General features: G+C 56.0%; 1 protein-coding gene and 1 non-coding gene across 6 annotated transcripts; both read right to left on the reverse strand.

Moving 5' to 3' along the window:
• Positions 1-26,076, reverse strand: FBF1 (Fas binding factor 1). Of its 5 annotated transcripts, none has more exons than XM_059907387.1 (30): positions 25,454-25,518; positions 24,310-24,393; positions 23,567-23,594; positions 22,717-22,758; positions 20,596-20,689; positions 19,898-19,958; positions 18,927-18,977; positions 16,907-17,048; positions 16,300-16,377; positions 15,644-15,763; positions 15,160-15,298; positions 14,903-15,036; positions 14,198-14,297; positions 13,491-13,928; positions 12,102-12,200; positions 11,688-11,776; positions 11,462-11,520; positions 10,485-10,640; positions 10,231-10,331; positions 9,898-10,104; positions 9,088-9,195; positions 8,867-9,006; positions 8,664-8,782; positions 7,208-7,330; positions 6,937-7,122; positions 6,312-6,488; positions 6,094-6,231; positions 5,875-5,992; positions 5,370-5,479; positions 1-4,776 (listed from the first exon to the last, which is right to left on the reverse strand). In XM_059907387.1, exons 2-30 carry the CDS (start codon positions 24,310-24,312, stop codon positions 4,693-4,695), a joined length of 3,444 nt encoding a protein of 1,147 aa, XP_059763370.1. In that variant the 5' UTR covers positions 24,313-24,393; positions 25,454-25,518; the 3' UTR covers positions 1-4,692. The 5 variants fall into 5 exon arrangements, with proteins under 5 accessions (XP_059763370.1, XP_059763369.1, XP_059763367.1 ...); XM_059907386.1 differs by having other exon boundaries at positions 13,491-13,925; positions 14,903-15,063; XM_059907384.1 differs by having other exon boundaries at positions 14,903-15,063.
• Positions 8,232-8,335, reverse strand: LOC132356319 (U6 spliceosomal RNA). Its single transcript, XR_009499835.1, has one exon. It is a non-coding gene; the product is annotated as a U6 spliceosomal RNA (small nuclear RNA).
• Positions 26,077-26,697: the final 621 nt, after the last annotated feature.

The following is a 26,697-nucleotide window of genomic DNA, read 5'->3' on the forward strand; positions in this document are numbered from 1 at the left end:
TTTGCAGCAGAGTAGATTTATTGCAGGGCACCAAGCAAGGGAGTGGGAGACAAACCTCAGATCCACCCCAACTTGGTCTTTGAGTTTTGTGTTTTTTTTTTTAGGGGAGGAAAAAGGAAGCTGGAGTTAATCATCGTTTTTTGACTTTTTTTTTTTAAGATTTTTTTTTTTTAATATGGACCACTTTTAAAGTCTTTATTGAATTTGTTACAATATTGCTTCTGTTTTATGTTTTGGTTTTTGACTGCAAGGCATTTGGGGTCTTAGCTCCCTGACCAGGGATGGAACCCGCACCCCCTGCATTGGAGGGCGAAGTCTTAACCACTGGACCACCAGGGAAGTCCCTACATTTCTTTTTTTTTTTTTAAACTTTGGGTTTTTATTTTATTTATTTATTTATTTACTTATGGCTGTGTTGGGTCTTCGTTTCTGTGCGAGGGCTTTCTCTAGTTGGGGCAAGTGGGGGCCACTCTTCATCGCGGTGCGCGGGCCTCTCATTATCGCGGCCTCTCTTGTTGCGGAGCACAGGCTCCAGACGCGCAGGCTCAGTAATTGTGGCTCACGGGCCTAGTTGCTCCGCGGCATGTGGGATCTTCCCAGACCAGGGCTCGAACCAGTGTCCCCTGCATTGGCAGACAGATTCTCAACCACTGTGCCACCAGGGAAGCCCCCTACATTTCTTAATCGAAGTTTTGGGAATCAGGATGTTTCTGGTTTACGACTCTCTGGCCAGGTGGTCCATGGCTTGGGGGTCTGTTAGCTCATCTTGCCCTGGAGAAAAGGCCTGAGTTTGCACATTAACGGCGATATCTATAATAATAGCAATTTTAGTACATTAACGATGTTATCAACAGCAGCAGTTTTAGTCATCTGACTCTGGTTGATTACTGTTCAGTTAGCACAGGATTGAGATCAGAGGAGACAAGAAAGGGAATAAAGTTTTGGATAGAGAGATTAATCATAAACTCGGTAAGGGAACACGGTTTTACAGGGACTCGGTTTCACATTTTTCACTTACTCAGCACTTTTCTCCCCCTGGCACCGGACCTTTGCACATGCTGTTACTCTGCCTTGCACTCCTTACCTTTCCCCCTGTTGCTTGGCTACCTCCTAGACCCTGTGAAGTGGTCCCTCCAGGAAGCCTTCCCTGATGTCTCAACCAGGGCTGCTGACCCATTCAGTTGCTCTGGTACTAGCAGAAGCTTGACCCTCACATTCACACTGAAATGGCATGAGGGGTCTCTTAATCCAGCAGGAAGTGGCCACACCTTGAATTTGGCTTTCATAAACAGCAGCCAAACAGCTAAACTCACTGTCACTGCCAATTCACCCATCAATGCACAGCTACTATATGTTAAGGCCCATAGGACCCAGTCCTGCCCTCACGGAGTCATTGCTTATTTTTATTATTTTTTATATTTTCATTTTTATTCAGATGTTACTTATTTTTTTGGTCGCGCCGCATGGCACGTGGGATCTTAGTTCCCCGACCAGGGATCTAACTCGCACCCCCTGCGGTGGAAGCACGGAGTCTTAACCACTGGACCGCCAGGGAAGTTCCTGGAGGCATTGCTTATTAATTTGTGAAATTCTGCTGATCGAAGAGCAGAGCTGAAGGTTGTGGGCAGACCAGGACTGTGCCTCAGGCCGGGAGGGGCACAGGGGTTCCTATATTCTTAATGTCCTGCATTTGTTTAAATCTGGCCTCCTTTGCTATTTTATCTTCTCCTTTTGTTTCTGAATCCTCTTCTACATGCCTCTAAACCCACCCCCACCCCAGCCTGCCCCTCTAGAAATGAAGACTCATGGGACCTCCGGGGCAGAGGCATAGGGCTTGCTGGTCAATCAGATGGCTGTTATTTCTCCATTATTCCTTACTTTTGAAAAACATTCCTGTTCTCTCGCTGTCCTAGAACCCTCTAAGAATGGGGCTTGCTGGGATTTTAACTGTTTGAAAGGCCTAGCAGGGATTCCCACTTGTATCAACTTGAGGCAAATAATAAACATGAATAACTCTTGAAACTGGAAGTATTAGCCCAGCCAGTGTCTTTGATCATCATTACTTTCCACCAGTATTTCTCTTTCTACAGGGAACATCTGGGTTATGACCTTGAGGAGTTGTTTATAATTTTGAAGGGAAAATTTGAAAGATCAGCAGATACAGAACACTCACTCCTGTGTGCAGCTGTCTCCCGCCTGTGGCGTGGGAGAACGTTAATGAAAAGGGGGTGTGTAAGCCACCTGCCACACCTTAACGCCAGTGACAGGGATCCAGAGCAGTTACACTGGGTAATGTGTCATCGTAACTAAGTGCCTGTGGGATGTGTCTACTTGGCTGTTCCATGGGCACCCAGTTGCCCAAGACAGCAACCTGGGGGTCCGCCTCGACACGTCTTCTTTCCTGACCCTGCCTGCATGTCAGGCACCAGGTCCCTCAGTGCCACGCCCGGCGCAGTGCTTTCCCGTCTCCCCAATACCACGGCAGACAGCCTTCTGCCTGCTTCCCTGTCCCCACTCCTGCCCGCTCTGGTCGGTCTGTTCTCCACCCAAAGCCACAGTAGTTTTTCTAAAACACAAAAATGGTTCCACCCTGTTTAAAACCCTTCAATGAACACCCATTTGCCCTGAAGATAAAAATTCAAACTTTAACAAGGTATACAGAGCCTCGTCGACCTGCCCCCTAATTCTAAACTCATTCCCGTTGGGTCTCCCTGCACCCTCCCCCAACATGTGCCTGTGATCACCCACATACCTGTCAGGTGACTGCTTAAATGCCAGCTGCTCCCAGGCTGTGCCCAACCTTAGACCCACCTCCGGCCCTTCACACAGGTGGGAATTCGTTAAGTGTGTGTTGAGAGGATTGAATTCCAAGCTTCAACAAGGCTTCTAAATGGGACACGAATGCGTCCCTCCTCTGTGTGGGCACCACCCCAAGCAGCGGCTTGGGGATCTTCTACTTCACAGAAGCACCGTGTGCAGCACGCTTTTCTAGAAGGAGCCAGCGGTGATGTGGCTGAGCGCCTGGGGCTTTGGAATCTGTCCAAGCAGAACTCAAATCAGGTTCTGCTATTTGCTGCATCACCTTTGGCAGATTATTTAACCTCTGAGTCTCAGTCCCTTCATCTGCGAAGTAGGGGTGACAATCACACCCTTCTCCTGCCTGTGGTCCAGCCAGGGGAGTATGGGGCTGGAGAGTCCCAGCCCTGGCCAGTTTTACAGCAAATAACAGCCCTACAGAGCAAACGTTTCCAAGAAATAGGTTCAAACTCTGATGAGCCATGGCAAATTCTAAGAATCCAATCATTAAGAATATTGCAATTTAGGGAATTCCCTGGTGGTCCAGTGGTTAGGACTGTGCGCATTCACGGCTGAGGGCCTGGGTTCAATCCCTGGTCGGGGAACTAAGATCCCACAAGCCTCACGGCCAAAAAAAAAGAGAAGAATATAGCAATTTAGTGGGTCCAAGAGGCTGTATATAAATGAGCTCCCTCTGAAAGCTGTTCTAAAAGAGCAGAGATGCACCTGTGCCCGCTCACACCCCACTCGGCATTGCCCTCTCCTCCACCACCTTCCTGCTCCCCAGACGGTCCCCTCTGATGGGAGGTGAGAGAAGCCGCTCTAGAGGTTAATTGTGAATTTTTTAGTTGAGTCCTTGGGTCTGCAGGAGACAACTACCAATCCTCCCACCCCTGTCCTGGCACCCCTCTGGCTGGCCTTGGCCCTCTGCCCACACGTGGAGAAGGGCAGAGCCCCCCACCCGGGACAGCGGCCGGGGTGCGGCCCCTCATGGTCCTCGGCGCTCTGTATCCTCCCAGGCAGGGGCTCTCGCTGTCATCTTCGTTCCCACTGGTCGGGGTTTTGTGGCAAGTGAACAGCATGGAGAAAAGCTTCTGTCCCTCCCTACACCCCACTGTCACCCGCAGCCCCCTCTTTGCCTCTGGGGAGCGCATTAGAAGAAGCCGATGAGGCCAGCATCTGTGCTAGCGAGTCCGCTGCCCCGGCAGCTGGGAACGAGGCGGGGGCTTTGTGCACCAGCCTGGGAGCAGGGAGGGCTGGCTGAGTCCCAAGGGCAGGTCAGTCTGTGAGGTAAAAGCCGCCGGGCACGGCGCCCTCCCTGCCCCTGCAGCACCTCCCGCCCCCTCCGCCAGGAGGCTAGAAGGCTCTTGAAAACTTGCGGCCTGACTCTACGTCCCCATCAGGGAGGAGACCCGGCGCTCCCTCTGCTGGCCTCTCAGGCAGGGAGGGCAGCAGCCTCCTTGTGGCAAGGGAGTCGAGAAGACCCCCCGCCTCAGAAGAGGCCCAGGCGAAAAGATCCCCAGACCATCGATGGGCTGAGGGGCCGAGGGGTCCCCAGAGCCCAGTCTGACGCTGGGCCCCGAGCCGGACGTCTGCGGGGCAGGAGCACCGGTGCTGTCGCTGACGGTGTCGTGGGGCTGAGACGGCCTCAGCCTCGCGTCTCCCCAGAGGCTGCTGCCTCCTGGGGAGTCTGAGAGGCACGGGGGCGCCTGCCTGCCTGCCCCCGCGCGGGCCGGAGCGTCGGAAAGAAGGCGCTGGCACCCCGTCCACGGGAAGAGCTGTAATCAGGGCCTGGGCGTTGCAGGGCTCTCCCCGACGCCCCTGCTCGGCGCTGGCGGCCAGCGGGCAGTGGGGCGGTTCTAGAGTCAGGCCTCTGCTGAGGAGGCAGTGGGGCCTTCAGGCTGAATGCGACGTCATGTTGTAGGAGGCTTTCTTCAGGGTCTCCAGGAAGAACTGTTCGTTCTCCAGGAAGTCACGGTCCTGAAAGGCAGAGCTGAGTGAGCTGCCACCCTCCGGTTCCCTCCTGCCCCCGCTTCTGCGCACAGGGACGCTGGGTTGCTGGACTGAGAGTGAGGTGGACCCTGGGTGCCAGCCGAGCAGCCCTCCCTCGGGGACCCTCTCGCCTACATCCCGGCTCAGCCTGGCTCTGGGAGTCAGGGGGGGAGGGGCAGGGAGCGAGCACGCGCACTGGGGTGAGACTCCAGCTCTCACTCCCAGTGGGGCCACTTGTTCGCACGGACTTCATCCCTCTAAGCCTGTCTGTAAACTGGAGAAAATAACATTACCTGGCATGTAGGGCTGTGGGGGGATAAAAGCTTATCAGGCACGGCACAGAGCCTGGCATGTAGGAAATGCTCCATCAGTGACTCGGTGAGCATCTCTGAGACGTGTCCTCTAAGCGATCTGCGCTGCTGCCCTCCTCCAGGGGCTGGGCTCAGCCCTCCCCGGGGCCAGGCTGTGCTCCCTCCTGCCTCTGCCAGAGATGCTTGTCCCCAGTGTGAACACGAGGAGCCCTAAGTCCAGGGGGAGTGGGCGGGCCTGGACCAGGGCGGCGTCTGCTCTGGGAAGCTCACCTGCTCAGCTGTGTGTTTCAGCAGCACCAGCTTGGCGTGGAGGTGCGAGGGGCCCAGGCCGGCTGGCAGCTGGCTGCACTGAGGAGTGGGGGGGGCAGGAGCCACGATGGCTGTAAAGGCCGAGGAGGACGGAGTCAGGGACTGCAGCGCTCTAGAGCCCCTGAGCCACAACTTCTGAGCACGCATGCCACAACTACTGAAGCCTGCACGCCTAGAGCCCATGGTCCGCAACAAGAGAAGCCACCGCAATGAGAAGCCCGTGCACCGCGACAAAGAGTAGCCCCCACTTGCCGCAACTAGAGAAGCCCACGCCCAGCAACGAAAACCCAACACAGCCATAAATAAATAAATAAATAAATAAATAAACAAAAAAAAACCCAAGATGACTTTAAAACCCAGCTGCCCCCTAACTTGAGCACACAGGAGGCGTGGGCAGGGTGTTGCTGGCCCTGCCCTGCCCAGTGGGCCGGCTGAGCCAATGTCCCACCCTCCTGGAGCCACTTACCACTCAGGCCAGAGGCTGCCAGGCCCTGGGCCCTGGAGAGCAGCCCCACGGGCCCGGAGGGCAGGTCCTGTCGGATACGATCCAGCTGCAGCCGCTGCTGGGCCAGACTCAGATGCTCCTGTCCCCGTCCCCCCAGAGAGGACACAGCTGTGAGGGCAGAAGGCTGGGGGCAGGGATGCCCTGGGAGGCGGGGGGCGCGGGAGCCAGGAAGAGCCTTGCCTGGTGCACGTGCCGCTCCTGCTGCCGCAGCCGCTCCTGCTGCTGTTGCACCAGCTGCAGCCGGGCCTGCTGCTCCGACTGCACCTGCCGGGCCTCGCGCAGTGCTCGCTCCCCCTCCTCGTACTTCTGCGAGGCCACCTGCGGGGAGGCCGCCTGGGTCAGCTGGGCTGGCTGGGGTGGGTGCACTGCCCACGCCCAGGGGCTGAGCCGCTGGGCACCTGGCTCATGCGCTCCACCTCCTCAGCGCGCAGCCTGATGCGCTGGGCGGCGGCGCCGACCCTCTCCTTCTCCAGCCGCAGCTCCTGGCGCTCCTGTTCCAGAGCCTCCCTCTCGGCCGCCAGCTGGTCCTCTTTGGCCCGGAGCTCGCTCGCCCTGATCTTCAGCTCTGCCTGTTCCTGGAGACAGCAAAGCCTCTCTGCAGTCTCCTCCCCAGAGTTGAACTGGGCTCTGCTCAGGGTTCCAAGGACCCGCTGGCCTCCCTGCCTCATTGCTGTGGCTCGGCTCCGCCCTGACTCTGGGAGGAGGTGGTGGGAGACCTGGGGCCAAGCCCCGCTGCAGCCCCTGGCCCCTGCGCTCAACTTCTCGGAATCCGATTTCTAGAATATCTAAGTCATGGGAACGTGATGAGGAGTAAATGAGCAAATGTGTCGAAAGTACCTGCGATGATACAATAAAAGGAAGTAGTTATTATGATTACTGTTGTTTGAATTCCTATACTCTTTGTTACCGCTGCGCTCTTTGCTGAGCTGACGCACCCTGACGGAGGAGCAGTGAGGCCCCGGGGTGGGGAGAGGCGCAGGGCTGCCTGGGCTTCCCGCTGTCCGGGGAGGCTCTGGGTCTTACCTTGGCCAGGCTGACGAGGGTGCCCTCCCGCTGGGTGTCCACCTGCAGCGCCCGCTCCGCCTCACGCTCGGCCCGCTCCTTACTCAGCTTCTGCTGTGCAAAGAACTCGGCCCACTCGGCCGCCAGGCGCCGCCGCTCCTCCCCACACTTGTGCATGACGGACTTCTGCTCCTCCAGCAAGGCACTCTGGGGCGAGGGCGTGAGGGCACGGGGTGAGCATCCCTGGGCGCGGTGGCGGGGACAGAGCTGACCGTGGTGTGGCTGGACTCACCTTGGCCCTCTCCAGCTCCTCCCGCTCCATGGCCATCTGCTGGACCATGACCTTCCTCTGCTCCTCCAGAGCGCGCTGCGTGGACTCGGCCTTGGACTGCTCGGCGTTCACCCGCCAGCGTTCCTGCGGGCCGGGCAGGGTCAGGGCTGAGAGCTCGCGCCCCTGGAGGCTCCGCCTGCCCCCAGTCAGGCCTGAACGTGCCCTGGGGAGCTGTGCAAACCGCCCTCATCTGGCTTCTCCCACAAACGCATCCTTTCCTGAGCGGTGAAAATGGGACGGAGCCTGAGGCCTGCCAGGGCCCAGCCGCTGGGATCAACCGTGCTGAGGCTAATGGCTCGGGAACCGCTGCTGAGAGAGGCACCTCGCGGCTCCAAAGGGCCAAAGAACAGCAATATCCCTGCTCCCTGAATCGCCAACTACAGCACTGCCTGCCTGTCTCTTGTCATCCAACAGGGAAAGAGCGCCAGGGTGGGCATGACACCGTATGCCAGGGGACTCGGGGCACACACAAGCCTGGCCCGAGGCAGGCGCCGAATAAAGCACCGAATGAAGGGCTGAATAAATATGGTTCACGATGTAAAAACATCGATGTCTACATACTGATATGTCTACAGGATATATGTGATGTCATCAATGGCTATCTCTGGCTAGTGGGTAATTTTTATTTTCTTTACTGTTGCCTGTTATTTTAGTTTTTTCAATGAGATGTATCATAACCTTGTACAAAAAAGGAAAAGGTATTATTATTATTTCTGAATTCATCAAATATTTATTGGATCAATTCCATCAGGGATTGCTTTTTTGTTTGGCATAAGGTAGGGGTCAATTTGAGTTTTTTCATAAGTACAGCCAATTGTTTTATTTTTTAATTTTAATTTTTTTTGGCCGTGCTGCCCAGCTTGTGGGATCTTAGTTTTCTGACCAGGGATCGAACCCGGGCCCTCTGCAGTGAAAGCGTGGAGTCCTAACCCCTGGACCGCCAGGGAAGTCCCCATAGTACAGCCAATTGTTTAAGCACACTTATTAAAATATGCAACACCTCACGAATTTGCGTCACCCTTGCGCAGGGCCATGCTAATCTTCTCTGTGTTGTGCCAGTTTTAGTATATGTGCTGCTGAAGCGAGCACGAAAAGCCATGATTTTCTAAAGAATGAAGCTCGCTCTTATACATAGAAGATATGTAGGGAGTTTAAATACGTTATCCGTTACAGCTCAGAAGGCAAGAGCACTTCTCCTAAAGTCACAGGCATCCCTGATGAGCAGGTAGGAGCTGGATGGGGTGGGCCTGGGGCGCTTCTGGAGGTGGGGAGGTGGGAGCCCCTGCAGAGGCAGGAGAGGGCAGGAGAGACATTCCAGAGGAAAGTCCCGAGGCCAAGGAGGCGAGGTCAGAGTACAGCTGCCATCCCCTGGGTGCCCGGGGGGAGACAGGCCCTGCGGCAGGAGGACGTGCCCCACCTGCTCCAGCAGCCGGCTCTGCTCGCTCAGGCGCGCCTCCATCTTCCCGATGACCTCCTGGAGCCGGCTCCGCTCCTCCTCCATGTCCCGCTGCTGCCGGCTCAGCCTCTCCTGCAGCGCTGGGGGCGGCCCACAGGGCACTCACTGCCCGCCCACCTTCCCACCACGGGGGACAGGACAGAGGGACATGTGGCCTGCAGTACCTCGGAGCTGCTCATCTCGCTGCCGGATGCCCAGCTCCCGCTCCTGGGCAGTGCTGAGGTGCGAGGCCTCCACGCGGGAGGACAGCTCGTGCAGGCTGCTGGAGAACTTCTCCATCTGCTCGATGATGCCATTCAGGGACCTGCGGGGGGCTCAGGTCACGAAGGCCCGTGGACCCCAGCACTGCCGCGCCAGGTGGGCAGGGCCTGGATGGCGCGCCTACCGCGTATGGGAGGTGGCGCTGGTGACGGCGTCGATCTCCCGGTCCTTCAGCAGCTTCAGCCGCTGCAGCTGCTCCTCGTGGTCCTTGCGCATGTCCAGGATGGAGGCCCTGGGGGACAGTGGGGAGGGCGGGGCAGTGAACACTGGGGGCAGCTCTGCGCGGCAGGGGCGTGCCTCCGGGTGGTCCGTGCTCCGTGGGCCTCTCCTCCCCATCTCTGGGCACTGCCTCACTTTCCCCGGCTCCTCTGCCTTATCTGTCCTGGTGCCTCAATGCCACATCCACTCTCTGGGGGCAGATTCCTTGTTTTTCAGCAACGGACACTCGACAGGTGTGCCGACAACCTTCTCGTGTCTGGCCAATCTGAGCCGTGTGAAAAGGCCTGCGCTGCCCCCGTCGGCCAACTCCCTCACGTGCTTTTTCTGTTTTGCTCTCATCTAGAAAGGTAACCAGATCAACACGCCAGGCACGACCTTTTCCAGGGCCAGTCTAGTTACTAGACTCGAGAAGTCCGGCCGGTGAGTGGGTTAACCGGTGCTGAGTTAGCCTTTGGGTTGCTTGCTGCTGCCAGGCCCTGCCCGAACAGCTAGTGACCTTGGGCTCTGCCGGTATGCCCTCCCCGCTCTGTAGGAGTGGTGGGTCCCCACTTGTGGGGCGATGGGGCAGTGAGCTCGGCCTAGGTCCTTACCCAGAAGGGAAGGGGTCAAGCCTCGGTTCAGAGGCTGCTGAGCCCATGGCTGGGGGTCTCACAGCAATTGGCTTCCTCTGGCCACCCTTGAAGGCAGCCCCCCTGCCCCCGGGCCTCCCCCTCACCGCTGCAGCTCCCGGAGCCGCTCCATCTCCTGGTCCTTCTCCTGCGCGGTGGCCGCCAAGCGCCGCTGGTGCTGGGCTGTGAGCTCGGCACGGGCCTGCTCGGCCTCCTGGCAGCGCGACAGGTACTGGGAAGACAGCTCCTCGTTCTCTCTCCGCAGCCGCTCTTCCCGTTGCTGGTACGATGTTTCTAGCACCTTGACTCGGCTCCTGCCAACAGCACACCCAATCGCGGGGCTCAGGAGGTGACGGCGGCCACCCGAAGGGCCTCTCAGAGCACGGGAGCTGGGGCCGGCCGTGAGCCACCGGAAGTCCGGGCCAGAGGAGCGGGGGTACCTGTGGGCGCTGTCGATGAGCTCCAGGTCTGCCTGGTGCCTCTGCTGCAAACTTTCCAGCAGCAGCTGGTGCTGTGTCCGCTCCAGCTCGAGTTTCCGCACCTGGGAGACGGCGGGAGGGACGGTGTGTGTGTGTGTAGGAGGGGCGGGGGGTGGCAGGGTCCCTCAGACCGCCTGGGAAAGCCGTCCAGCCCTCATGTGGCCCGCTCCCACTTCAGCCCTGCCCCCGGAGCCGGCTGCCCCTCTGCCCCGCACCTGGGCCTCGAGCTCCGCCAGCCGGGCCTGACTCTGCAGGAGGTCGGCCTGGAGCTCGGCAGTGCCCCTCTGAAGCTGAGCCTGTGCCGCCAGGAGCTGCTGCTGGTATTCGGAGCCGGGCAGCAGGCTCCAGGCCAGGGACTCTGGAAGCAGGCACTGGAGGAGAAGGGGAGGGATGGTCCCTGTTAGGTAGGGGACAGGGTCTCAGCTGAGCTCACCTACCTGTGGCCCTCACTCACTGGACCTCCCAGGCCCTGTGTCTGACCTGTGGCTGTAGACGGGGACAAGGTCGTGACACCGAGAGGCCAAGGATGAGGCCTGGGAGAGTCAAATGGTCACTGCCCCTCCCCTCGCAGGTCTCGTTGGGGAAGATGAGCCTCCCTTCCGCCCTCAGAACAACATCCTCCCAGCAAGGGTTCCAGATCCCTAGATGAACAGCCGAGTCCCAGCAGAGCCTTAGCTACTACAAAAGGTTATGACCCTGGCCCTTTCTGTCAGGCCTGAAGTCCCAGCGTAGACAGCTGCTCTGGTTCCTGTAGGCTGCCCACCACCCACCGTCTCCAAGGCACTTCCGGGTTACCCGGGAGGTGCCCCCGTGGGGCCAGGCCTCCTCAGGCCCGGGGGTCACAGGCGCCGCTGCACCTGGGAAACAGAGGCGGTGCAGTGGGAAGACGGCAAGGATGGAGGAGGCTTTCTAGACAGATCATCAGGACACCTGCAGCCCTGCTTTCTGATTAGAGCATTCCCAGCTGCCCCCACCTGGGTGCCACCTCACTTCCCTACCGGTGCTGGCAAATTCACACCCAAACCTGCCCGGGAGTGGCACGGAAAGTGCTGGTGGGGAGCGCCGGGGGAGCTAGCTGATAGCACGATGCATGCCTCCCAGCAGTTTGTCAGGTTTGGCAGGTGGTGCCTCTGAGCACATGAGAATTGTTCCATGGGCCCGAAACCTACGCCTGTTGGTTCACCCTCCCTACCTGGACAGGCACAGAGAGCCCTGGGGGTTCCTGGGAGCCTGGGAAACCAACTGCAGCCTCTGAAAAATCAACAGCAGAGAAATGAGCAGGAGCTGCAGCGAGGCCCCGTGGGCTGGGTGTGTGCTCGGGAGAGCCCAGCTTCTCTCGTCTGCCGGGGCCCCCGAAGGAAGCTCTCAGCATCTCTCCTCTACCCAGTTATACCCCTCGAACAAAGCAGAACACAAACCAGTGCCGGAGCAATCTCCAGGGGCTGTTCCCCTCTTTGGGTCACCTGCATGGAGGGCCAAGGCAGCGGGGTTCCAAGTCACGGGGGACCTGAGGACACAGGAATGGGGGTGGCAAGCTGAAGGACGCCGGGAGCAGGGGAGGGTTGGCCCAGCAGGAAAGGAAAATGTCAGGTTCCAGTCATTGACTGGAAAGGCCTGGAGGCTGGCAGTTTACTAAGAGGGAGGTCTCAGTTGGGAAAAGGGGACGGGGACCCAGCTTCGGGCCCCTTACTCCGTGGGCCTGCTACGTGGTCTGGGATACCACACGCCACGCTGACCACGTGGAGCCCAGCACAGCCGTCCGCCGCTCTAGGGAAGGGGGCCCGGGCCGCCCCGCCGCACCTCACCTACCCGCAGCCCCGCCATGAATGTACCCTGAGGCGGCAGGCCGGGCAGGCGGCCTCTGTGCTGCCGTGCCTGGGGTCCCCCCGGCGGCTGCTGGCTCGAGCCCTTGGGTGCCGGCAGCAGGCTGGCTGAGGAAGTAAATGTTAAAGTGAAGGAGGCAGAAGGTCCGGGTTAGGCTGGACCGAGACGGGCTGGGACAAAGCCCACGAGTGAAGCTGTGTGGCCGCCCCTCTTCCCGCCTCCCCTCAGCCTTCCTCCTGTTCCTGCCATCCCGTCTTGGTAATTCTCCTCCCAAGTCTGAGCACCTGGCCTTCCGTACCCCGTCCTGGCCTCAGTGCTCACTGGGACCACCTGATGATGTCCAAGGAGCGACCACGGGTCTGTTACGGGCAGCAAGGCCGTGCTCTGGTCCACGCAGCTCGCTCAGCTTCGACGGAGGGCCTGCTCGGCCTCCCGCCGGCTCCAGCACCCTTTGGGCTCCTCTCGTCTCCTGTCTGTTGTTCCCCCTTGCTTCTCGGCTCTCGGGGTCACCTCGGTTTCAGGTCCAGGTCCAAACCGCCCTCCTCATTCACCCCAACCCCAGGGCTGGGTGATACCCCTGGCCTGTCACACAACCGCCCCCCTCACCTCCCCTTCGCTCCAGCCGCATAGCGTCCTGCTGCTTCCTTTGGACAGTCCCGGCCTCGCCTGCCCCCTCGGGGCCGCTTGCTATCCCCCCCCAACATTCTGCGGCCTCCCCTAGGAGCCGCCTCACAGCCACGGTCTTCTCGAACACTCCCCAAGAGAACGAGTGAGTCCCAACCCGCGCACGCATTGCCTGCTTTAGCCTGGTCAGCAGAGCAATTGGACACCGGGTGTCCCGCCAGCCCGAGGGCGCTGTGGACGGAGCCCCTGCTCAGAGGCACCGGGATGGCCGTGTGTTTGCCATAAGGGTGCCCTCGGTCTCCTGCCCGATCAGGTCGGCACCTGTCCCCACAGCAGTCAGGGCGTGAGCGTCAGCAGCCCCCCAGCTCCCTCGTGTTTTCATCTGAGCAAAGGCAGGGAGCTACACACTCTCCCCAGCACCTAAAGAAGGGGAGAAGCACGGCTAAGAGGTGGTGCCCTGCTCTGAGGCACCGAGGCGGCAAGGTCCTCCTTCCACTAGAGACAGCAGCCCTGGGACCTCGTTGGTGGCACAGTGGCTAAGACTCTGCGCTCCCAGTGCCGGGGGACTGGGTTTGATTCCTGGTCAGAGAACTAGATCCGACATGCCGCAACTAAGAGTTCGCGTGCTGCAACTAAAAAAGATCCCGCGTGCCTCAACGAAGATCCCGCACGTGGCAACAAAGATCCCGCGTGCTGCAGCTGATACCCGGCACAGCCAAATAAATAAATATTAAAAAAAAGAAGAGAAAAGGGACAGCAGCCCAAGCCCCTACCTGTCGGAAGGCAGCGCCCCTACCGAGTGCTGGCCCTTACAGGCTGCGTCGTGCTCCTCTCTGGCCAGACCCTGGGACTTCTTCCGAGACAGGGCGTGGCTCAGCCAGTCCCCCTCCTCCTCCTTCTCAGACGCTCCTGGCTGGGAAGGCTGGCTGCCTTTGGCAGGAGAACCGGTACCCTCGGTTGGTGGCTTCGCCCCCAAGGAGGGCAGCCCGGCCCGGGCAGAGTGGCGGCTGGGAGCAGAATGCTGGCTGGCGGGAGGGGGTCCCCTCCGAGCCTCCCTGGTCGGGGAGGGAGGGAGCAGGTCCAAGCCTTCGTCCTTGAGGCCCAGCCAGTCGGCACCTCCCCTCCTGGGCTGGGTGGGGCTGGATGCTGCTGGGGTGCTCTGTCTGGAGCCTGGTTCTCCCTTGGGGTCTGTGCCGCCTTCAAAGAACCTACTTCAAGACAGAGAAGTGGGGGGTCTAAGGCGGGGCAAGCAGCCTGTCCCAAGAGCCCCCTGACGGGCCTTTCCCTCCACTGCTGGGGGTGACTATGGGGCCCATGCTAAGAAGTCGCGATGCCCGGGGCCCTGCACAGCCAGAGCCGCGGCAAGCTGAGTGATGTCCGTAGAACACCATGAACACCCACGAAAGACATCTTGGGTTCCGCCCATCTTCCCAGCGGGCAACCTGCCCCCAAGGCCGAGCTCCTCGCAGGCCCCGCTTACCTGACGGACTGCCGGCGGGACTGCCGGCCCTCGGAGGAGCCCACGGTGGGCTGATAGGCCCCAAAGGTGAAGTCCTCGTCACCCCCAGTGTCTTCTTTGTCTGTGAATGAAGGACCCTGTGATCTAGAGCAGGGCGACTCAAACTCTTCTTCCGTAGCTGCAGAATTCTTGGTTTAAGAAAAGCTGAGCTGGCAGCTTGATGGGCAAGACGAGCGATAGGGAAGCCGCTGTGGGGAAAGCAGGGTGAGCGGCTGGGCGTCTGCCAGCAGCTGAGGCTCCAGCCTACAAAACATCACCCAGGAGCTGCGAAAAGTGCACCGGCGGGCCTGCCCCAGACCCCCTGCAGGTGAGGCCCAGTGAGCCGTGCGTGCCACGAGGGTGATTCCCAACAGATGGCCCGCGGGCCGACGCTCTGAACGGAGGGACACTGGTCCAGGGCAGTGTTTTTCAAACTGTGAGCTGCCGCCTATTAGCAGGTGGAAATACTAATTTAATGAGTCGCAACCAACATATTTATGAGTCAAAGAGCACATAAATAAGTGTTGCACGTGGTGATTATTATTTCCTGACATTTTTGGTCTCAGTTATAAACGTGAATAACTAAATGTGTGTCATGATGTAAAGCTTATTTCTTATTATGGCTTGTGGTAAAACCCTGTTCTGGGGGTCCACTCCCCACCGCCCCTGCCCCACACGCTTCCTCACCCTGTGGCCGCTGATACTTCTTGTCTAGCTTGAATTCCCTGTGCTCCCCGGTGCCCGGACGGGCCAGGAGTTTGGCGGCAGTGCCCCGACCCAGCAGCTCATCCAGCTTGGAGCGGGCAGGGAGGGGCCCCTCCCTGCAGGATGGGACATAGGGCAGGTACCTGTGAACACGAGGGGCTCCTGGAGGGCCCACACTGTACCCTCCCTCTCGCTTTTCCCTGGCCGGGGAGGGACTGTCCGCTCACAGGGACCCTTACTGGTCTCCCGTGTGCCTCCTCTCTGCTTTGGGGCTGTCTCCAAACCCCAGGGTGGCCATGATGTCGTCCCCATCGTCAAAGAGCAACTCTTCTTTCTTTCGGACCGGAGTGTTCCCAGGAGTTAGAGGGATAGAGGGCCCTAAGGGACAGAACACAGGGCACAATGCCCACAGCCTTCTGGCCTGCAACGGTGATGTTTGAATGGGTCGAGGGGGGCGTTTCCCTGCAACCCTGGCCTTTGGGTGGAAGGGCGGGCATGGCAGTGTCTGGTCTGCCCACAGCACCCAGCTTCCCTCCCCGGCCCCACTCCCACAGCCCCACTCCCGGGCTCGTGCATCCCCCCTCCCCGTTCCCAGAGACTGATAACCTCTTGGTCCAGGATCTGAGACCTGTGGTCCCTGCCTGGTGGGGTGCCTGGCTCTGCACCGGAAAGTTCAGTTAGCCAACTGCACCTGCCCCAGGATGGGTAACACGCCCACCCCACCTTGATCTCTGGCCGGGGCGGGGCTCTTTACGGAAGCTGTTTTACTCTCCGTCCCCGGCAGCTTCTTGGCGATTCCTTCCTCATCATCAGAGAGAAGTTCTGCCAACGGGTCTTCCAAGTCTCACGGCCAGAAGGGGAAGCAAAGGGAAGACTGCACACTTCGTTCAGGAAAACAAGCGTTGTGCTGTGCTAGGGGAGTTATTGCTCTACTGGAGACTCCTAGCCGCTCTGATACCTATACAAGCCGCTCGGCATCTGGGGGCCTGGGTTAGCGGAGCTCGGACACGGACAAGGCTGGGCCAGGGGAGAGGAAGCAGGGAGCGCGGCCCGGGCTTCAGGGCCTGCACTGAGGCATGAGAAGTAAAACATCCACACATTCATGAAGGAAAAGGAACTTTTCCCCACACTTTATAAAGTCTTCAGTTTGACACCTGGCTTCAAAGTCCTTGCAAATAAGTGCCCCAGATAGGCCAGCCAGTAGAACATAATTAGTCCCTCCTTGAATTCACGAGGAACAAAACCAGTGGCACCAGCTATCTGCTCCTCATCTGACATACACAGTGGCCTGGCCTTGAGCAAGCAAGCAAGCATCGCCCAGCCTACTGCACTCTCAAAACTGAAGCACCCCAGAGGTGTGACTGCAGGGCCTGTGGTACCTTCGAAGGAGAACTTCCTGTACTGATGCCCAAGGCTGCTGGGAGAGGGAGATAGCTTCTTGGTGGGAATGGCATCTCCTGCAGGGAGCAAAGAGAAGGCAAGGTCACAGGCCTGGATCTCTCCTGGCCTATGTTCTGCCAGACCAAGACTGGGACCACTGGGCTGGTGTGCACTTCTACCTGGAGGCTGAGGGCTTGTGGCTGTGGACACAGCCATGGGGTGGGTCTACACCTCTCCAGTTCTCAAACAGGCTTCTGGCCGGGAAATGTGGTCTGGAAGCTACCTCTGGCCCCCTATTCACATGTTGCTCCAACAGGGACATAGGTTTGGGAGATGCACAGGCTACCATAAAATTCTCCAGTTTAACTCAAATGGCTTCTCTAGGAGCTGCCATGTTGGACTTAGAGGGACTGGAAAAGCCATAGGAAGGAGGAAAGCTCAGCCTGTCTCCCTCCCCCACTGTAAACACGCTAACACACTCGCACACAGTGAGCTCCTGGCCTCTCCATCCCAGGCAGAGAAAACCCACAGGGCTGAGCGCTACCCTCTGGGCATCTCCCACATCCCCAGAATGCCCCTTGATTCGAGGACCTATCTCTCACTCACGTTTCTCACTGGCTGTTAACACACCAGCAGGTTTAAGAGGGCTAGGCTGCTCTTCTTTCCCAGAACCCTTTGCAGACCTTTTGCTTGAGGCTAGATTAGACTTCTTCAGACCCAGGAGATCAGCATCCATTTCATCCAGATCCTGGAAAAGCAGGAAGGAGGGAGGAATCCCCACAGGTGCTCAGCCAGCGGGTGCTAAACACCCTCATGCTCTGAGCAGCCTGGTGAGGATGTTGCCTGCAGCTTCCATATGGAACAAATGGGGACTTGGGGTGGGGGACTGACCCCAACAGGGCCACAGAACAAGGACAGAGGCAGGGCCAAAGCCCAAAGACTCCACATGGTCCATCTCAGATAAGCTGAAAGGTCTCAGGTTGGTACTCCTATCAGCCCCACTGGCAGCTCCTGCCTTGATGCTAGAATGAGAGGGTGCCTAAAACCTGCTTTCAGCAGCTTCTCACAAAGGCTTAGCAAATGTCAAAGCTATTTGCAGTAGAAACGAAACAGCAGGATCCTGCGGTTTAAGACTCCCCAGGGGACTACCACTGGGTAGTGAGAAGGGCCTGAGGCAAGAAGATAACCCTCCATCCAAAGTTAAGAAAAATTTGATCTCAGGAATTCCCTGGTGGTCCAGTGGTTAGGACTCCGCGCTTCCACTGCAGGGGGCCCGGGTTCAATGGCTCCCTGGTCAGAGAACCAAGATACCGCAAGCCGAGCAGCTTGGCCAGGGGGAAGAAAAAAAAAAAAAAGGCATGAAGAAGCCTGCAAAATACAAAGCCTTTAAAAAAAATTTTTTTTTGATCTGGATTCCTTGGCCTGCCTGGGTCAGGGGAAGCAAACTGACAACAGAGGCAGAGGTGTGATAAGAATGCTATTCTGGGTCAATGAATGTTCTACGGTAAGGGCATTAAAAACCACCATAAGCAAGCTGGGAGAGGAAGACGGCCGGGGACTCCCTGGTCGCCACAAGCCCTTGGTACAGACTGGGAGCATGACGATTTTGATAAGGGCGGCTGGCGCCCCAGGGGCAGAAATGTGAGGAAACAAAAGAATGAGAAAACTATTCAGAAAAAAGGTGAGTTGGGAAAGATAACGGAACCAAAGGTAAGCAGAGTGGGTGGAGGGTTCAGCTCGTGGTTCTGGGATGAGAGACTCAGAGCCACCACTCTCGACTCGTCAGAGGACTCAAGGGTCACGCCCAGGGGGCCCAGCTGCCTGGTCTTGGGGAGAAGCAATTTCAAACTGAGGTTAAAGAAGCTGATTCCGGAGCCAAGAAGGAAACAGACCCCAACCCTACAGGGCCCCACAGGGTTGAAAGCAAGCGCTCAGCCCTGGCCTGTGGCAGCATGGGTTAACCAGAAGGGACGTGAAGCGGAGGTCAGGCGGGAAGATGCTGCTGGACAGACGGGGAGGGAGGAAACAGGACCACTCAACGTTTTAGACCCCAGCCAGGCCACCCGAGCCCCATGAGATGGTGCTTATGTTCAGAATGTATGTCTTAAAATTCCATTGCAAAGATCAGCTTGGGGCTTGATCTGACGAGAGGACAGCTGTACTAAAGGGGACTTGGCAGGGGATGTGAAGAGAAATCTGGAGAAAGATTAAGAACAAGATTTAGGGGGGAATTCCCTGGTGGCCCAGTGGTTAGGATTCTGGGCTTTCACTGCCATGGCCCGGGTTCAGTCCCTGGTGAGGGCAGCGTGGCCAAAATAAAAAAGAACGAGATTTAGGGGAAACGGTCTCCCCCTTTCCTCATGGGGGGAGGCAGCCCCATTTCACCAGAGGCCTGTGACGTGACTGTGTCTCTGGGTGGGTGAATTTCCATAAACCAGGAAAACTGATTTATACCCAGAGGGGCAGGGAGGGCAAGAGCTCATGGATGAATGCCATTCTTGCATGAGGTAGGGCTCAGATATACAAATTGTAAAAGAAAAAATGAGAGGGAGAATGAAGGCTTGGCACAAAATAGTATCCCACCCCGCGCCCCTGGCTCCCCGAATTGTGCAAGCTGTTTCCTCACCTTCATGGCCTGGAGCAGGGCCTGCGGGTCTGCATCGGAGATGTCTGAAACCTACAAGACGGGAGGGTAACGAGGCGTGTTAGTCAAGGCCCGACAAAGCTCAGGGCCCTTGTCGCCTTGCTTCTGCTAGGGAAGGAGCAGAGCTGGGTCAGGGGGCATAAATTGGAGGGTCCTGCCCTCACTTGGGGCTCAGGTATTGTATGAAGTCAAGCCTGACCAGTTGTGGACACCCAGAAAGCGCTGCCACTTTCTGGTCCTCTCAGCAATAAGTCCACAGCCATCATAGGACTCAAATTAGGCTACTTTCCATCCACGTGATTGGACAGCGTGGAGTTTATTATGGGAAGCGCAGTAAGAAGGGGCAACATCGAGCCTAAAGCAGTTGCTCGGAGCTCTACTTTCTAGCTCATCTCACTGGTAGAAAGGAAAAGGATGTTGCTTTGGGTCCACTCAGCAGCCCTATCTATCTATCTATCTATCTATCATCTATCTATCTATTTATTTATTTATTTATGGCTGTGTTGGGTCTTCGTTGCTGTGCACAGGCTTTCTCTAGTTGCGGCGAGTGGGGGCTACTCTTCGTTGCAGTACGTGGTCTCCTCACTGCGGTGGTTTCTCTTGTGGCAGAGCACGGGCTCTAGGCACGTGGGCTTCAGTAATTGTGGCCCGTGGGCTCAGTAGTTGTGGCTCACAGGCTCTAGAGCGCAGGCTCAGTAGTTGTGGCGCACGGGCTTAGTTGCTGCGCGGCATGGGGGATCTTCCCAGACCAGGGCTCGAACCCGTGTCCCCTGCATTGGCAGGCGGATTCTTAACCACTGCGCCACCAGGGAAGCCCCAGCAGCCCTTTTAAGAACAAACTGGCTTTGCAGGGACTTCTAAACCTCTGTGGGCAGCCCCTCGGCACAACACCCATCTCACTGTCTCTGGGGATAAGTAGGGTTGGTGAGGAGCAGGGAATGGGCCAGGCTCACCTCAGCATCAGCTCCTGCCAAGCCTGCCCTGGTGCTGAAGGCATCATCTTCCAAGAGGGACCTGCAAAGGGGCAGAGTCAGCACCCACCCACGAATGGTCCCCAGGGCACTAGATGATTCTAAGGAAGGAGAAGTGGCTTAGAGTCCAAGTGAACCTGGATAGACTCTTCTCTGGAAGAACAGAGTTGCTGAAAGGAATTTCACAGGTCACCTAATGCAGTGATTTTTAAACTTTTTTAAAGCAGTAGAGCCCCTTTAAAAACAACAGGTAAGAGAGAAAAACAACTGCTTGGGCTAAAATGAAGGTGGAGGGCAGAGAGCTCACAAAGTGTCTCCCTATCTCGCAACTCTCAGGAGACGCTCAGGAGGACAAACACAATCTGGGAGGCACCCAACTAGGCCTATCCTCTTATTCTGAGGGTAAGAAAATTGAGGCTCAGAGAGGTTCAGGAATTGCCCAAGGTCACACAGTAAATAAGCAATGTAGGACTAGAAGCCAGAACCTCCGACCTCCAGTTCAGTTCTCTTCGCACTCCTCCAGGCTCCTTCACTGCCCAGGAGCTGACGGGAGGACTGGGAGGTGGTGACACTACAAGCGGGGCCCACAGTGAGTGGGAAGTGGCGGGTGGGTAGGGGAGGGGCAGGAGCATTGGGCCTGAAATGGGGCTTGGATGCCCAGGCCAGCCCCGTGCACTCACTTTGTTCTCGCCCTTGAGGGAGGGAGCGCCTCAGCTGCACCTGTGGCGTCTCTGGCACGTGAAGCTAGTTTAACAGGCTTCTCGGGCGGTGTCGCTGGAAAAAAAGAAAACAAAAGATGTGATTCGGTCACAGAGAACTGGAGTCAAGGGGAAAAGGATTGCAAGTTCCCCACCAAGCTGTCTCCCACATCTTCCTACTGAAAGAGGGGCCTTTTTGGAGGAAGGAAACTGGCCCTGTAGGCAGGTCCCTTAAAAACCTGAATGGGGGAGGGAGCGGTATATTTCCAAGCAGGAAGTCAACCCAACTGGTGCCAAATGAAGAGGCTACTCCAATGCCAGCGCAGCCCCATGGAAATGCAGGAACAACAAGGCACTGCCATCGTCCATGGGCTTGTGCTTTGTGGGTTCTTATGGGCCAGGTCGGGGGAACCTCGGCCTTGTTGTCCCTGGTGACCCCGAAGCCCTGCTTCTCAGTGCAGCAGACACGGACACACAGGGTAAGGGACTAATGTCCAGAATATAGAAGGAACTCGTACAACTCAACAATAAAAATATAAATAACCCAATTTAAAAACTGGGCAGGGGTTCCCTGGTGGCGCAGTGGTTAAGAATCCTCCTGCCAATGCAGGGGACACGGGTTTGAGCCCTGGTCCAGGAAGATCCCACATGCTGTGGAGCAACTAAGCCCGCGTGCTGCAACTACTGAAGCCCATGCACCTAGAGCCCGTGCTCCGCAACAAAGAGAAGCCACCGCAATGAGAAGTCCGCGCACCGCAATGAAGAGTAGCCCCCGCTCACCGCAACCAGAGAAAAGCCTGCGCACAGCAACGAAGACCCAACGTAGCCAAAAATAAACAAAATAAAATAAATTTATAAAAATTAAAAAAAACGAAAACTGGGCAAAGATCTGAATAGACCTTTCTCCAAAGATATAAACGGCCAAGAAACACATGAAAACATGTTCAGCATCATTAGTCATTAGGGAAATGCCCATGGAAATCACGAGATGCAACTTTCCACCCACTAAGATGGCTATAATCAAAATGAAAATAACAAGTATTGGCAAGGATGTGGAGAAACTGGAATCCTCTTACACTGCTGGTGGGAATGTAAAATGGTACAGTTGCTGTGGAAAATAGTTTGGCGGGTCCTCAAAAAGTTAAACATAGAGTTACCATATACCCCAGTAATTCAACTCCTAAATTTACACCCAAAAGAACTGAACACATATGCCCACACAAAAACTTGTACTTGGAGGTTCATAACAGCATTATTCATAACAGCCTAGCCAAAATGTGGAAGCCACCCAAATGTCCATCAACTGATGAATGACCAAACAGAACGAGATATATCATACAATGGAATATTATTGTCCAGCCATGGAAAGGAATGAAGAGAGGAATGCTACAATGTGGACAGACCTCGAAAACATTACGGAAAGTGAAAGAAGCCAAATGCAAAAGCCTCATACTGTATGATTCCATTTTATGTAAAATGTCCAGACTAGGCAAATCCATAGAGAAAGAAAGTTAAATAAGTGGTTGCCTAGGGGTGGGGGAGGGGAGAATGGGGAGTGACACTAATGGTATGGAGTTTCTTCATGGGGTGATGAAAAAGTTCTGGAATTCGACTGTGGTGATGGTTGCACAACTCTGAATATACTAAATGTCACCGAATTGTGCATTTTAAAAGAGTGAACTTTGGACCTCCCTGGTGGCGCAGTGGTTAAGAATCCGCCTGCCAATGCAGGGGACAAGGGTTCGAGCCCTGCTCCGGGAAGATCCCACATGCCGCGGAGCAACAAAGCCCGTGCGCCACAACTACTGAGCCTGCGCTCTAGAGCCTGTGAGCCACAACTACTGAGCCCGTGTGCCACAACTACTGAAGCCCGCACACCTAGAGCCCATGCTCCACAACAAGACAAGCCACCGCAATGAGAAGCACGTGCACTGCAACGGAGAGTAGCCCCCGCTCGCCTCAAATAGAGAAAGCCCGCGCCCAGCAACGAAGACCAAAGGCAGCCAAAAAAAAAAAAAAAGAGTGAACTTTATGTGGATTTTATCTCAATTAAAAAAAAAAGAGCAAGCCTAAATCAGGGGATTCCGGCAAAGGGGCACTTACTCTCATCTCCCAGGAGGTCACCAAGGACATCATCGATGGAGCCTGGAACAGAAAAGGGGCCACTGTGACTTCAGGAGGAAAGAATGGTCCTTAGGGCCTCATGTCTTGAGACCTCATCCGGGACCTCAGAGCCCTCAGAGGTTGGGACTTGGGCTTGGCTCTCTCTTCACTGGCCATGAGATGTTTTCTAACTCCTGGCAACAAGTCACAATGCTTTGTTGAAAGACCCCAGGGTGGAAATTGAAAATAACTTTCTCAAAGGATGATGGTGAAGATTTTTCAGTAGAACCTACATTCTACGTGACACACTGGCCAACAAGCCAGTCTTCCAGACTCTGAACAAAGCCCACATGCTTCTTTGGGAAAACTGTTCAGGATTTCTAGGCACATATACAAGCTTCTTTCATACCAACAGTCTCCTTGTCCCCTTCCAGCTGAGCGCCCGCCCCCACCCCGCCCCTGCCAAGCTGGTTTGAAGACACACCTCCTTGGCCACTTTCCGATGCAGCATGTAGGGGAAACCCAGGTGTGAGTACTGAATTAATTCTCAAATCAAGCTTAAGTGCCTTTACCACCCTTAACCCCAACGGTATACTTCTAGATACAAATACTTCAACAAGAAGGATTTTTTTTTTCCCCAAGTCCCATCTGTTGTTTATTTCTGAATTACTCCAAGGGTCAATGAGGCAGCATAGGGAATTCCCTAGGAAAACCAAAGCTGCCTATGGGATTATGGGGAAATCAGCAAGACTCACACCGAGAACATTCAGACAGACATGTCTAAGTTATGTGTGGACCCAAAGTGGGGGAGTTATTTTTGGCCTAAGGGTGGTGTTCCATCTCCACTCACCTTTCAATCCCTTCTTGGTTTTTGGTGCCTAAAATGGGAAAAACAAATCACATTAACAAGATGAGACAGTGAACGTGTACTGAAACCAACAACGCAGAATGAACTGTTTTGCCTTTTGCTGAGTCACCAGAGGAAAAGGAGCACCAATGGCATTTATAGACAGATGCCCTTTATGGTTTTCTGAGTTTCTGAGAATAGACTCATTCAGAGCTTGAAAAGGACCCCCACTAACCAGCAGTGGACACCACTGTGGGTGCCATCCGGTGGGCAGAAGTCTCTCCTTTTCCCTCAGATTTCCAGACACCACACGCAAACCCTCCCAGCCAGCCAGGATGTAAAGTTTCCCTCTATTCCATGTCCCTGACTCTTCAGTATCAGTGACAGACATGTAATGATGCTTTCAGATGAACATTCAGAGGCTCAAAAAAGATGCTTGCTTACTGTTTAATAAGAAGTTTTTTTTTTTTTTTTTTTCTGGCCATGCCACGTGACACGCAGAATCTTAGTTCCCTGGATCAGGGATCATTGGAACTAATGATCTCCCTGCATTGGAAACGTGGAGTCTTAACCACTGCACCGCCAGGGAAGTCCCATTAATAAGTTTGATATCAATGCTCCTAACCATCACTCTTCTTTGGCGCCACCCAGCCCCCCAAGTACTTCATGCAGTCAAGATCTTGGAGGTGGGAGTAGGGGTGAGGGCAGGCTCGCATTTCCACACACCTACTCTGCATTCTGCCTACCATCTCAAGGCTCTGGGGGCTGCCTGCAGCTCCTTCACAGCGCTGTCCAGCTCATTTGAATTCTGCCCATCAGGCTCATCCTCCCTAATGAAGAAAATTAAAGTGGTTGCTTAAAAATGATTTGGCTTTAACAGTGGTTGAGTCCAAGGTTGATCAAGCCTTCTCTCACTTTACCCATTCAAGAGGTCAAAACACTTCCATCAATTAAAAATTCCTTGTAGGGCTTCCCTGGTGGCGCAGTGGTTAAGAATCCACCTGCCAATGCAGGGGACACGGGTTCGAGCCCTGGTCCGGGAAGATCCCACATGCCGTGGAGCAACTAAGCCTGTGAGCCACAACTACTGAGCCTGCGCTCTAGAGCCTCCGAGCCACAACTACTGAGCCCGCGCACCACAACTACTGAAGCGCATGCACCTAGAGCCCGTGCTCCACAAGAAAAGCCACCGCAATGAGAAGCCCGCGCACCGCAAGGAAGGGTAGCCCCCACTCGCCACAACTAGAGAAAGCCCGCACGCAGCAATGAAGGCCCAACGCAGCCATAAATAAATTAAAAAAAAAAAATTCCTTGTAGGGTGAGCAATTCAGATGAGAAGCGAAGTGTTCTGGGTAACTTTTCTTTCTTTTCTTTTCTTCTTTTAAATATTTATTTATCTGGCTGCACCGGATCTTAGTTGCAGCAATGTGGGAACTCTTAGTTGCGGTATGTGGGATCTAGTTCCCTGACCAGGGATCGAACCCAGGCCCCCTGCATCGGGAGCGCAGAGCCTTAGCCTCTGGACCACCAGGGAAGTCCCCTGGGTAACTTTTCGAGGCCCGGAGATTATTCGAAAAAAGTGCAGGGGTCCTCATCCCTTACCCTGAAAGAGAATGTGGAAAATGGCAGGTACCCATCTCAGAAAGGAGGTGGGTGCCTAGCACTATGGCCAGTACACCTTCCCAGGCAACACCCGTGACTACTTTCTTGGCAGCGTTCAGGGCAAAGAGCGGCTGCGAATGCTGGTTACTCCTTGATAGTATTTTCACTGTCGGTGGAAAAATTTCCCTTCACACTAACTGTAAGTCCGACTCACTCCATTAATAGAGAACTGTTTTCCCCAGAATTATCATTCTCTCCCACCCCCTCCTCAACGTTGCCAAAACTGACCTTTGGCACAGCTTGGAAGAAAGGAGTGGGAGGTGGGCTTCTCTAGTTCTCTGGTGTCGGCCTGTCTTGTTATTAGAATGCAAAGTTTATGTGAGGTTACTGTATAGGGGCCACTCTGAATGGTTGTGTTTCTTTCTCTGTAATGCAATGTTCACGGACTACAAGTCTCAACACGTTTTGTCTCTTATCACATCCAAGGGCGTCTGCCATCTCCTAGCGATCCTCTCCCAGCCTCCCAGACCGTGGGAATTTCTAAGGGAGGCTTGCAAAGCCCTCAGGGCCACAAAGACCATCGCGTCATTGCATCTGCTCAGCCAACTTCGTGCCAGGCGTTTTAAGATCCCGAAGACGCCCCTTAGTTAGGGCCCTCCCGTAATCACCCCCTCGGTCCCGAGACTCCGCGTCCCTCCATGCGCCACCCCCTCCGCGCGCCCAGCCCGTCTCGATCCCGAGCGCAACCTACGATCCTTCCAGCCCCTGAAATCCCCCCCGTTACGCGCCATTGCCCTTGGAGGGGCAGCCGCTTGGACGTGTCCCAGACATGGCCGCTGCTCCAGGCCCCACTCGAGCCCAGCTCAATCAGGCCTCCCGCTTCGGAGCCTCTAGATCGCCAATCTCTCAGTCGCCCGGCCTCCGGAAGCAAGGCGAGGCGCGAAGCATTCTGGGGGTTGTAGTCCTAGGCCCGCTTACATACCGGAGCCAAGGGAACCTGGGCAGCCGAGATGAACTACATTTCCCAGGGTGGCTCGCCGAGGCCGTTAGTTGGCGCCCGGCCTCTGTTTGCGGCTTGGCACGTTGCTAGGAGCTGCCTGAACGCTCCTTTGCGAAGAGGTCGCTACCGGGATCCAAGGCCGGTGAGCTTCTTCCTCCCGGTTTCCCTGGGGAACTGCCGGGGGCCTGGGCTCCACGACCGAACACTTCCAGGGACTTCCCTGGGGGTCCAGTGGTTAGGACTCTGCGCTTCCACTGCAGGGGGCATGGGTTCGATCCCTGGTCGGGGAACTAGGATCCCCCTTGCGCGCGGAAATCAATTTTTTCCAGCTCTCTTGGGAGGGCTGACTTGCGGAGAGGTGGAGGGCGTGAGAAATGTGTCAAGAGTGGAAGACTGACGTGGTGAAACTATAAATATGCATTTATTCCACACCCCAAAGCTTAGGAAAGTAGCTGTGACCTTCCTGTTCAATTATGAAAATCAAAGCTGGGAAGCCAGAATGAAACCCAACACCATCACCTAATAAAGACAC

This window comes from Balaenoptera ricei, chromosome 20 (genome assembly GCF_028023285.1).
Source record: "Balaenoptera ricei isolate mBalRic1 chromosome 20, mBalRic1.hap2, whole genome shotgun sequence".
In the NCBI taxonomy this organism is placed as follows: domain Eukaryota; kingdom Metazoa; phylum Chordata; class Mammalia; order Artiodactyla; family Balaenopteridae; genus Balaenoptera; species Balaenoptera ricei.

Excerpts from the sequence above, each read along its gene's own strand:
- FBF1 (XM_059907385.1), bottom strand. Across the intron at positions 18,978-19,897 it reads TGGCAGGAGCTGATGCTGAG|GTTTCAGACATCTCCGATGC; the intron begins GTGAGCCTGGCC and ends CCCGTCTTGTAG. Across the intron at positions 15,064-15,159 it reads AGGAGGCACACGGGAGACCA|GTACCTGCCCTATGTCCCAT; the intron begins GTAAGGGTCCCT and ends TCGTGTTCACAG.